Source organism: Dendrobates tinctorius, unplaced genomic scaffold (genome assembly GCF_039654945.1).
Source record: "Dendrobates tinctorius isolate UK_male_01 unplaced genomic scaffold, ASM3965494v1 ptg000181l, whole genome shotgun sequence".
Taxonomy (NCBI): Eukaryota; Metazoa; Chordata; class Amphibia; order Anura; family Dendrobatidae; genus Dendrobates; species Dendrobates tinctorius.
Genome location: NW_027361848.1, coordinates 4,588,855 through 4,602,030, shown reverse-complemented (window position 1 = coordinate 4,602,030; position 13,176 = coordinate 4,588,855). Strand labels below are relative to the sequence as shown.

Below are 13,176 nucleotides of genomic sequence, written 5' to 3'. Positions count from 1 at the left end.
CTTTTTCCTTCCACTCAACTTTCCATTAATATTCTTGGATACAGCACTCTGTGAACTGCCAGCTTCTTTAGCAAGGACCTTTTGTGGCTTACCCTCCTTGTGGAGGGTCAATGACTGCCTTCTGGACATCTGGCAAGTCAGCAGTCTTCCCCATGATTGTGGAACCTACTGAAACAAACTAAGGGACCTTTTTAAACGCTTAGGAAGCCTTTGCAGGTGTTTTTTGTTAATTATTCTAATTTACTGAGACAATGAGTTTGGGTTTTTATTGACTGTAATCCATAATCAACATTAACATAAATAGACACTTGAAATAGATCACTCTGTTTGTAATAACGCTATATGAGTTTCACTTTTTGTATTGAAGAACTGAAAAACTTTTGGATGATATTCTCATTTTGTGATAAGCACCTGCATCTATCCATCTTTATATTATTCATCATGTAAACTAGGGGGCAGGTCAATGAGGGATCAGTGACCTGTCAGCAGTCTGCAATATGAATACCCAATCAGGGCACCACATGAAGACCCCCACAGCCCTGGCCTGGGGCACTATCACATCATGAACTCAAAACTGAAAATAAAGACTAACCCCTTAACAACCAGAGGTATTTTTGGTTTTACATTTTCATTTTTGGCTCCCCTTCTTCCCAAAGCCTTAACTTTTTATTTTTTGGTCATGGCCATGTGAGGGTTTATTTTTTGCAGGACGAGTTGTACTTTTGAACAACACCATTGGTTTTATCATTTTATGTACTCGAAAACGGGAACAAAATTCCAAGTGCGGTGAAAATGCAAAAAAAAAACGTGCAATCCCACACTTGTCTTTTTTTTTTTTTACCATGTTCACTAAATGTTAAAACTGTCGTGCCATTATGATTCTCCAGGTCATTAGAGTTCATAGACACGAAACATGTCTAGTGTCTAGGTTCTTTTTTATTTAAGTGATTAAAAAAAAAAAAGCTCCATTTTCTGATAACTGTAGCATCGCCATTTTTTGTTATCTCGGGATGGGTGAGGCTTTATGTTTTGAACGCCGAACTGACTTTTTGACAATACAATTTTGGTTGAGACACGATCTTTTGATCGACAGTTATTGCATTTCACTACTGTACAAACGGTGTGCTGTCTCCAATTTTTCTGGATTTTCATAATATACATACACACATAGCTCTGGAAAAAATTAAGAGACCACCACATCAAAAACCTGTCAGTACCAGTTGTTGGCTTACTTTATAGTCTTTGATTTATTCTTGTATGTATGTATATGAATGGCCATAACAATTAATACTTTTTGGTATATAGATATATCTATCTCTCTCTCTACCTCTCTCTATAATATATATATATTATATATATATATATACACACACATTTTAGTGGGTATTAGGTTTATAATCCCGGATACACCCACCTTCTCTCACTGTATCTGTGGCAATTGCCCCATGTAAATAGATTTTATTATATTTTCAATAAATACTATTGTTATTAATACATGGCTGTGTGTAAAGCATTTCTCTCTTTGGTGTAATAATAATCTTGCGCATGCTGTTAAAGTTTAGTTCCAAAAACAAATAAATAAATGTCCAATTCAACAGAATCAGGTTTTGGCACAAAGACAACAGCAAAACCTGATACCTGCGTTTTTTAACCAACCATTCATCTCAATAGGTGAAAAACGCTGAAAAAAAAAAAAAAACATGAAAGGGACAAAAAAAACATGCAAAGCACAAAATGCCAATTACAAAAACACAAGCTGTGTGCATGAGATTTCTGAAATCTCAGACCTATATAGCTGTAATGTAAAACAGCTGAAAATTTGCATAAAAAATGCATAAAAAGACACAAACAGCAGCAGTTTGTGGAAAGGGATTAACCCCTTTTACCGTGGATCCCCCCCCCCCCACACACACAATCTTCATGTATGTATATTGCAATGGAAACCATAGACCCAGTACACTTGAGTCTCTGTTTTTACCTGTTCAAATGCAAATATTTCACCTACCAGTCAGATTAGTTGCCATTTCCTCTGCAGTCTGGCAAAGTCTAAGTCCTTGCTTTAGGGATCCATCTACATCTATGTAATGACGACGTTTGAGATAGCAGGTCACAGCCAACTGAATCTGGTCTGTGCGTACTCGCTTCATGGTCTACAGAGAAGAAAATTAAACAAGGAAAAGAAAAAAAAAAAAGAAAAAAAAACGACATTAGACAAATTCTATTTTAAAAAGAATAGTTTCAGCATACTGATACTATTCACAGAACTTTTAGTTGACGTTTTCTTGAGGGTGTACAGCACTCCTAGCTATGATGTTCTCCGACGTAAGACTGATCACCACAATATACTGTATGTATTGGAGTATTGCCAAGAGCAGTTCTTGCCACACAGCTAAGAACTGCATCACAAACCAACCAAGGCTTCACTCCAAGTTCATGCATTTCTACAACTAGCACAGCAAGACGTACAGTGGCATGTAAAAGTTTGGGAACCCCTGCTCAAATTACCGTTATAGTGAACAATTAAAAGCAATTTGAAAATGAAACCATCTCTAAAAAGAGCTAAAGTTAAACATAACTCATTTGCTTTGCATTTTAGTCAAAAATATATACAGGGCGGACCATTTATATGGATACACCTGGGTGGGCCATTTATAAAGATACAAAATGTCCGACTTCAAAATGGCTGCCATGGTCACCATCCATCTTGAAAAGTTTCCCCCTCCCATATACTAATGTGCCACAAACAGGAAGTTGATATCACCAACCATTCCCATTTAATTTAGGTGTACGCATATAAGTGACCCACCCTGTAGATATCATTACATTTGAAAAATTACAAAAAGGAAAATGGGTCATCTTCCATGCACTGCTTTTCTGAGGTCTAGCCACAGATTTTCAGTGATGTTCAGATGAGGGGACTATGAGGATCATTGTAAAATCTTCAGCTTGCGCCTTTTTAGGCAGTCTACGGTGGATTTTGGTGTGTGTTTAAGATCTTGATTAGTGATGAGCAAGTATACTCGTTGCTCGGGTGATCTCCGAGTATTTTGGCGTGCTCGGAGATTTAGTTTTCATCGTCTTATCTGCATGATCTGCGACTTGTAGACAGGCTGAATACATGTGGGAATTCCCTAACAAACAGGCATTCCATACATGTATTCAAGCGGTCTAGCAGTCGCAAATCATGTAGATAAGACGAGGAAAACAATCTCCGAGCACGCCAAAATACTCAGAGGACACACGAACATGCTTGGGAAAACCCAATCAACGAGTATACTTGCTCATCACCAATCATTATCCATTTGTAGAAGACTTCCTCCTTTCAACTTCAGCTTTTTTTAACCCCTTCACCCCCAAGGGTGGTTTGCACGTTCATGACCGGGCCAATTTTCACAATTCTGGCCACTGTCCCTTTATGAGGTAATAACTCTGAAACGCGTCCATGGATCCCGGTGATTCAGACACTGTTTTCTCGTGACATATTGTACTTCATGTTAGTGGTAAAACTTCATTCAAATAACTTGCGTTGGTGAAAAAAACGGAAATTTGGCGAAAATTTTAAAAATTTCGCAATTTTCCAACTTTGAATTTTTATGCCCTTAAATCAGAGATACGGCACACAAAAAACTTGATAAGTAACATTTCCCACATGTTTACTTTACATCAACACAATTTTGGAACCAAAATTTTTTTTTGTTAGGAAGTTATAAGGATTAAAAATTGACAAGTGATTTCTCATTTTTGCAACACCATTTTATTTTTACGGACCACATCACATTTGAAGCCACTTTGAGGGGTCTATATGATAGAAAATACCCAAAAGTGACACCATTCTAAAAACTGCACCCCTTAAGGTGCTGTTAAACCACATTCAAGAAGTTTATTAACCCTTTAGGTGCGTCACAGGAATTTTTTGAATATTTAAAAAAAATGAACATCTAACTTTTTCACAAAAAAAATACTTCCGTTTCAATTTTTTTTATTTTACCAAGGGTAACACGAGAAATTGGACTGCAAAAGTTATTGTGCAATTTGTCCTGAGTACGCTGATACCTGATATGTGGGGGGAACCACTGTTTCGGCAGCCTATAACCTGCAGTAACCACCGATCGACCAAACCGCTGCACGACCAGCTCTACCCTCGCCTACTGTATTATCACCCATCCCTTGAAGATTGTGAGCCCTCGCGGGCAGGGTCCTCTCTCCTCCTGTACCAGTTATGACTTGTATTGTTTAAGATTATTGTACTTGTTTTTATGTATACCCCTCCTCACATGTAAAGCGCCATGGAATAAATGGCGCTATAACAATAAATAATAATAATAATAATAATAATAATAAATGGCAGAGCTCAGAAGGGAGGGAGCACCGTTTGACTTTTTCAATGCAAAATTGGCTGGAATTCAGATCGGACGCCATGTCAAGTTTGGAGAGCCCCTGATATACCTAAACAGTGGAAACCCCCCACAAGTGACCCCATTTTGGAAACTAGACCCCCCAAGGAACTTATCTAGATGTGTGGTGAGAACTTTGAACCCTCAAGGGCTTCACAGAAGTTTATAACATACAGCCGTACAATTAAATAATTTTTTCCACAAAAATGATCTTTTCACCCCAATTTTTAATTTTCCCAAGGGTAACAGGACCCTAAAAGTTATTGTGCAATTTGTCCTGAGTACGATGATACCCCAACATGTGGGGGTAAACCACTATTTGGGCGCATGGCAGAGCTCGGAAGGGAAGCAGCGCTGTTTGACTTTTTCAATGCAAAATTGGCTGGAATTGAGATCTGACACCATGTCGCGTTTGGAAAGCCCATGATGTACCAAAACAGTGGAAAACCCCCACAAATGACACAATTTTGGAAACTAGACCCCCCAAGGAACTTATCTAGATGTGTGGTGAGCACTTTGAACCCCCCCAAGGGCTTCACAGACGTTTATAATGCCCGGGCATGAAAATAAAAAAATCGTATTTTTTTCACAAACATGATCAATTAGTCCCCAATTTTTTATTTTCCCAAGGGTAACAGGAGAAATTGAACCCCAAAAGTTGTTGTTCAATTTGTTCCGAGTACGCTGACACCCCATATGTGGGAGAAAACTACTGTATGGGCACACGTCAGGGCTCGGAACAGAAGTAGTGACGTTTTGGAATGCAGACTTTGATGGAATGGTCTGCGGGTGTCATGTTGCCTTTGGAGAGCCCCTAATGTACCTAAACTATTGAAACTCCCCACAAGTGACCCCATTTTGGACACTAGACCCCCCATGGAACTTATCTAGATGTGTGGTGAGCACTTTGAACCCCCAAGTGCTTCACAGAAGTTTATAACGCCCGGGCGGGAAAATAAAAAAATCATTTTTTTTCCACAAAAATGATATTTTTGCCCCCAATTTTTTATTTTCCTAACGGTAACAGGAGAAATTGGACCCCAAAAGTTGTTTTGCAATTTGTCCTGAGTAGGCTGATACCCTACATGTGGGGGTAAAACACTGTTTGGGCGCATGGCAGAGCTTGGAAGGGAAGGAGCACCATTTGACTTTTTCAACTCAGAATTGGCTGGAATTGAGATCAGACGCCATGTTGCATTTGGAGAGCACCTGATGTGCCCAAACAGTGGAAACCCCCAATTCTAACTCCAACCCTAACGCCAAAAGACCCCTAACCCTAATCATAGCCCTAACCCTAACGGGAAAACGGAAATAAATACATTTTCTTTTAATTTTCCCTAACTAAGGGGGTGATAACAGGGGGTTTGATTTACTATTTATGGCGGTTTTTATATTTGGCAGCTGTCATACGCTAAAAGACGCTTTTTATTGTAAAAATAGTTTTTGCATCACCACATATTGAGAGCTATAATTTTTCCGTATTTTGGCCCACCGAGTCATGTGAAGTCTTATTTTTTGCGGGACGAGTTGACGTTTTTATTGGTACCATTTTCGGGCACGTGACATTTTTTGATCGCTTTTTATTCCGATTTTTGGGCCATAGAATGAACAAAAACCAGCGTTTCATGAATTTCTTTTGGGGGGGGTGCGTTTACACCGTTCCGCGTGCGGTAAAATTGATAAAGCGGTTTTATTCTTCGGGTCAGTACGGTTACAGCGATACCTCATTTAGGTCTTTTTTTATGTTTGTCGGTTTTATGCAATGAAAACTATTTTATATAAAAAATTATTATTTTTGCATCGCTTTATTCTGCGAGCTATAACTATTTTTTCGCTGATGATGCTGTGTGGCGGCTCGTTTTTTGCGGGACAAGATGACGTTTTGAGCAGTACCATGGATATTTATATGCATCTTTTAGATCGCGCATTATTGCACTTTGTTTGGCGGTATGATAAATCATTTTTTGCTTCATTTTTTATTTTTTAAGGGGTTCGCTACAGGGGTTAACTAATGGGACAGTTTTATAGGGCAGGTTGTTACGGACGCGGTGATACCTAATATGTGTACTTTTATTATTTTTTTTTTTATTTCCAAAAAATGGATTTATTGGGGAAATTTTATTTTTTTTTCTAATTTGGCGATTTTTTAAAAATTATTTTAACACTTTTTTTTTTTAACTTTATTACATAGTCCCAGGTGGGACATCACTGTCCTGTGACAGATCGCAGATCTGTCGCATCACAGACACTGCTGCAGACTTCCTCATGCCTGCGCTTTGCAGGCACTGAGGAAGCCGGCTCCCTGCAGACCCCCATCGCCATCTTGGATCTTGGATTCGGGGGCCTGCAGGGAAGGAGCCCCCCGCAGCAGCGCTGCACATTGCGCTGCCGTGGGGGGCTCAGGGAAGCACGGAGGAAGCCCCCTCCCCCCGGTATACCGCGATCATGTTTGATCGCTGTGTGCAAGGGGTTAACGTGTCGGTGGCGGTCCGTGACCGCCCCTGACACATTGTGCCGGGTGTCAGCTGTGATAATTAGCTGACACCCGGCCACGATCAGCGGCGCTCACCACGTGGGCACCGCTTATCTCTGAGACGTACTATCCTGTCCATGGGCATAGGGGCCCGGGTCCCATGGACTGGATAGTACGTCTGATGTCAGGAAAAGGTTAAAGATGGTGTTTGCATCAAGAATTAGTTGACATTTCATTGAATCCATTATTCCCTCTATCTGTGAAATGATGTTCCCAATACCATTGGCTACAACACAACTCCAAAAGCATGATTGATCCACCCCAATGCTTAATGGTAGGTGAGGTATTCTTTTTCTGAAATTCTGTGCCCATTTTTCTCCACACAACTTTAATCATTTTGGCTAAAGAGTTCTTTTTTAATCTTATTGGTCCACAAGACTTGTTTCCAAAATACATCAGGCTTGTATAGAAGTTTTTTTGCATACTTCTGCCCCTGAATTTTACGGTGAGGACGCAGGAGAGGTTTTCTTCTGTTGACTCTTCCATGAAGGCCATATCTGTGCAGGTGTCTTTGAACAATGTACCACAACTTAAGTTTGCTAAATCTTTCTGAATTTTTTTTGCAGTCAAGCAGGGTTCAGATTTTCCTCTCTAGCAATCATTCTAGAAGCTCTCACTGAAATTTTGCTTGGTCTTCCAAACCTTATCTTGATCTCCAACTGTTCCTTTTAACTGCCATTTCATAATTATATTTTGAACAGAAGAAAGGGCAACTTGAAAATACCTTGCTATCTTCGCTATGGCCTTCTCCTGCTTTGTGGTCCACCAACATTTTCATTCTTAGAGTGCTAGGCAACTGGCTGCTGTTTTTCGACACAAAGTTAAAGGAGTTGGATTTTTACGAAGCTGAGAAATTTGCATCACGTGGCCTTTCATAATTATAGCTAACAAACCACAACCCTAACAGGTTAATGAAGGTCTGAAACCTTGGTCAAAGTTATCTGAACACACAAATCTCCAAGGGTGCCCAAACTTTTGCCGAGGCCCAATTTCCATTTTGTAATTTTTAAAATGTAATAAAGAAAAGAGTCAATATTTTTTTCTTTTGCCTGAAATACAAAAGAAATGTGCCATCTTTAACTTTATCCATTTTAGAGATCATTTCATCTTCAACTTGCTTATCTGTTCAGAACAAGTGTGTCACATGTACCTGTCCTGAGTGACACGACCCGCAGGTCGGTAACTGAAACAACAAGACAAACTATACGTGACCCTGTCCTGTGTGGCATGATCCGCAGGTCGGTAACTAAAACAACAAGAACATCGGGGAAACAGTTACAACAGTAGGCCCTGCAATAGGGAACAGAGACGTGGAGACCTCCTGCACTCCCCTGAGGCAGTGTCCCTGAACACTCCTAACGTTCCCTATACAGGCTCTTCATCTGTCGCCGAGCAGGATACCCGATTCCCTCACCATCCCTGCACCTATCCCTTGCTAGGGAACTGGATAGTGCGGACACTGGTCCCACCGCTGCACTAATACACATGAAGGAAAAAGGGGAAAACGCCCAAACACTTATCATTCTCTGCTGCAGTCACTAGGCAGCAGAGTGCAGCACCAGATCAGCTTTCAGCAGTGGCTCGACACCTCAGAGCTGGCTACTACCTTCACCATCTATCTCTGCTGCAAACACCGGGCAGGCAGAGTTCAGCACCAGTTTCAGCAGTGGCTCGACACCTCAGAGCCAGCTGCTAACTTCACCAGGTTTCAGCAGTGGCTCAACAGTGGTTTCAGTCAGCTGCTCACTTCACCGTGGTTGGAATCCAAAAAGGACCTGCTATTACCAACACCTGCTGATACATCATGTGACCTTATATAGCCAAGGGAGTGGTCACATCAGCAGGGAAACCAAAACAGACATGTAATTACACCTATGGCCACTGGGGGCAAAACCCATATGAAGTCTCCAAACGCCTGAAAGGGAAAAAAAATAGGGGTTTATAAGAGGGAATCCCGAATCTGACACAGATCCAAGAAGTGGACTGTGACAAACAATAATTTGACCAGGGGTGCCCAAACTTTTGCAATCCACTGTATATACATACATACACACACACATACAGCTCTGGTAAAAATTAAGAGACCACTTTCAAATGTTCAGTTTGTCTGATTTTTCTCTTTAGGCTGGAGTCACACTAAACAAAAAAATCGGTCCAATTTTGACAGACCGAAATCGCACAAAGGTTTCTTCACCAGGGATCCGTCTGTCAGCCGAATTTCGTGTGATGATGCGATTTTCTCGCAGGCTAGCAAAATGGGCATATAATGGAGCCCAATGACAGGTTTTCAAACACAAACGAAAAAATAGATATAGACACATAGAATACATATATATATACACATACATGTCATAGAGACACATATATATATATTTTATTTTTTTTAATTCATACAGTTCTTCATAGCAGAATAGCCGCTGAAACATTTGCCAGCTTTTGTAAAATCATTCCCCAACCCGACATGAAATGACACATGGTTTACATACAGTTAACCATTTCATTTCATGCTTTTTTTGCGGCGCCCTGAATTTGCAGAATGGGTCAAACAATAATTGGAACAAGACCCTCAGTTTACACAGATTATTATGTTCAGCGATGAGGCAAACTTTTTTGGGTTGGCCATTTAAAATGGGAATGGTGACAGTATTCTTGCGTAGGGTGTCTTGCATTGAAATCTGCTGCAATGACACGGGTACTGTGTTTACCAGACATCAATAATTTCTATCCACTTCTCACGTGTTAACCTCTGTGACATGTCAATGGCAGTAAACAAAGAGAAACTTGTAAATAACTCATGAAAGAACAAAGTTACGTTAAAATCAAGCACACACCATTGTTTTTCTTGTGAAAGTCTCAATACGTTTGAAGCGTCACATGACCCTCTTCCCATTGGAAAAGATAAAGTTGGATTCAAAACGGCCAACTTCAAAATGGCCGCCATGGTCACCACCCATCGTGAAAAGTTTTCCCCCTCCCATATACTTATCACCAACCATTCCCATTTGTGTGTCAGCGTATGTATTTAAGTGCGTGTGTGTGTATATAAGTGTGTGTGTGTGATGTGTGTATATGTATGTATACAGCTCAGGCAAAAATTAACAGACCAATGTAAAATTTTGAGTTTGTCTGATTTTTCTCTTTATACGTATATTTGAGTAAAATGTAAATTGCTTTTTTATAAACTACTGACATGTGTTCAAATTTCCAAGCACTAAATTTTGTATTTATTTTCAGAAAATGAGAAATGGTCAAAACAAAAAAATGCCGTTCTTGCAGACCTCAAATTATGCTAAGAAAACAAATTCATAATCATTTAGAAACAAGAATACTAATATTTTAACTCAGGAAGAGTTCATAAATCAATATTTTGTGGAACAACAATGATTTTTAATAACAGCTTTCTTGCGTCTTGGCATGCCTTCCACCAGTCTTTCACGCTGCTTTTGGGTGACCTTATGCCAGTACTGGTACAAAAATTTAAGCAGTTCTTTGTTTGATGACTTGTGACTATCCATCTTCCTCTTGATTTACATTCCAGAGGTTTTCAATGGGGTTCAGGTCTGGAGATTGGGCTGGCCATGACAGGGATTTGATGTGGTGGTCCTTCATCCATACATAGATTGACCTAGCTGCATAGCATGGCGCATTGACCTGCTGGAAAAAACAGTCTTCAGAGTTGGGGAACATTGCCTGAGCAGACGGAATCAACTGTTTTCCAGGATAACCTTGTATGCGGCTTGATTCATATGTCCTTCGCAAAAATTAACCTGCCCAATTTCAGCCTTGCTGAAGCATCACCAGATCATCACTGATCCTCCACATTTCACAGGGTGTAAAAGACACTGTGGCTTGTACGCCTCTCCAGGTCTGTCTAACCATTAGACCAGGTGTTGGGCAAAGCTGGTAAGTAGACTCAAAAGAGAAGATCACCTTACTCCATTCCTCTATGGTCCAATCCTTATGATCTTTGGCAAACTTCAGCCTGGCTTTCCTTTGCTTCTCATTGATGAAAGGCTTTTTTCTAGCTTTACATGACTTGAGCCCTGCCTCTAGGAACCTGTTACGAACTGTTCTTGCCGTGCTGCCATGCACTTCACCCCAGCTACCATTTGCCATTCCTTTTGAAGGTCACTTGTTGTCATCCTGCGGTTCCTAAATGATATTTGAATAAGATGACGGTCATCCCGGTCAGTGGAGAGTCGTTTTTGCCCTCTGCCGGTCTGTAGCTTTGTTGTCCCCAATGTCTGCTGCTTGATCTTGTTGTAATGGACCAACGTCTTAGGCCTGTTTCACACATCAGTTTTTTCAAATCAGTCAAAATCCGCCAAAATTTGAAAATGGCGGATCCGCTTTTCTTGTGGCGGATCCGCCATTTTTCCCATTGAGATACATTAGTGGCAGATTTTGGCGGATGGTCGTCCGTTACGTCCGCTATTCGGTGGATCCGCCAGATTCCATGCGGATTCTGTCTGAGGTGAACGGACCTTGCAACGTTTTTTGGCGCCGTGAAATGGCGGACGGCGGATCCGCCGTCGTCCACCATGTGGTGGTATGGGCGCCTATGGGCGGCGGATCTGCGATTTTGCGGAATCCGCCGGCGGAATCCACTAAAACGCACTGAGCATGCTCAGAAAAAAAAGATTCTTTTACAGACAGTCCAAAAACTATATAAGGTTGGCTAACTAATCATTGGGCCCAGACATCCGGCACCAGCCAGACTGATAGGAGACAGAGCCAGAGCTATAAAACCTGCCTGCCCAGCTGCAAGACCTCCACCTGCAAGACCCCTGGAGCAAGACCCCTGCCAGCACCAAGACAGGACGGAGAGGCCTGCTAGCGAAGCCACCTAAGCCTGCAATTGTGTGAGTATTAAACTATTTGTGTGGGGCATGTCTGTGGCTTGTCTGCCTGTGTGTGTGGTCTGTCTGTGTGGCCTGCGTGTGTGTGTGGCCTGCGTGTTTGTGTGTCCTGCATGTTTGTGTGTCCTGCATGTTTGTGTGTGTGGTCTGCCTTCCTGCATGTATTTTCGTGGCTTCCCAGTGTTGCATGTCTGTGTGTGTATTTTTATTATGCTTTTTTTCATACTTTAATTGTTTTTCTGTTGCATGTGTACTGAATTTTATTTTCATAGTACTGTAATTTTATTTCAATATTTGCAATTGTGCTAAACTATTTGTGTGGGGCATGTCTGTATGTGTTTGTGGCTTGTCTGCCTGTGTTTGTGTGGCTTGCCTGTGTGTGTCTGAGTGTGTGTGTGTGGCCTGCCTTCCTGCATGTATTTTCGTGGCTTCCCAGTGTTGCATGTCTGTGTGTGTGTGTATTTTTAGTAGGATTTTTTTTCATATTTTAATTATCTGTTGCACGTGTACTGAATTTTATTTTAATATTTGCAATTGTGCTGTGATTGTGTTGTGTATTGTATGTGGTGTTTCTCTTGTATATCACTTTTTTATTTTTCATTGATTGTGGTATTTAAAATAAAGAGCAGAGTAGCTCCTACTTGTGTACAAAAAAATAAAAAAATGTAATAAAAACTTTTTAAAAACTGTAGTATTTTAAAACCAGGTAAAATTGTATGGTTAATATGCACAAAAAAGGTACATACATTTTTGGTTTTTGGCATACAAGTGTGGTTATACTCTCAAGTGAGATTGGAATTTACACATTCAAACACTTGGGTATACTCTCGGTGAGAGATTTTCATGGAATTCACACACATGCAAACACTAAAAGTGTGGGTATACTCAGGAATTACACACATGCAATCAGTTACACTCTCATTGAGAGTTTTTCATGAAATTAACACATGCAAACACAAAGTGTGGGTTTACTCAGAAATTTCACACCTGCAATCACAGTGTGGTTACACTCTCAGTGAGAGTTTTTCAGGGAATTAACACATGCAAACACAAAGTGTGGGTATACTCAGGAATTACACACCTGCACAGTGTGGTTACACTCAGTGAGAGATTTTCAGGGAACTTAAACACATTAATACCAATGAAGGTTTTGTTTTTTTATTGCAGATCCTTTGAGGAAGAACCCGCCAGGCCGCAGCATAGCTGCCATACCGCAGCAGACCTGCATACAACCTTGTTCTCAGTAAGTATAAAGGCCTGAAAGCTTTTAATATCCTTTGTATAGTAGCCGAACAAGTGTCTTTATACTTGCAGATCCGTTCAGGAAGGACCCGCAAGCCAAGCCACAGGAATGTCTTCTTCTGAAAGCTCCCCCCTCACATCATCAGCG

The 13,176-nt window shown here is 40.7% G+C and overlaps 1 protein-coding gene across 5 annotated transcripts in view; it reads right to left on the bottom strand.

Moving 5' to 3' along the window:
- The window catches only part of TAF5L (TATA-box binding protein associated factor 5 like), a 129,521-nt gene that overhangs the window by 77,498 nt on the left and 38,847 nt on the right, over positions 1–13,176 (bottom strand). For all 5 annotated transcript variants that reach the window (XM_073551848.1, XM_073551845.1, XM_073551844.1 and 2 more), the window contains one exon: positions 2,006–2,150. In XM_073551848.1, the coding sequence (XP_073407949.1) occupies positions 2,006–2,150 (145 nt within the window). The remainder of the gene's footprint in view (positions 1–2,005; positions 2,151–13,176) is intronic.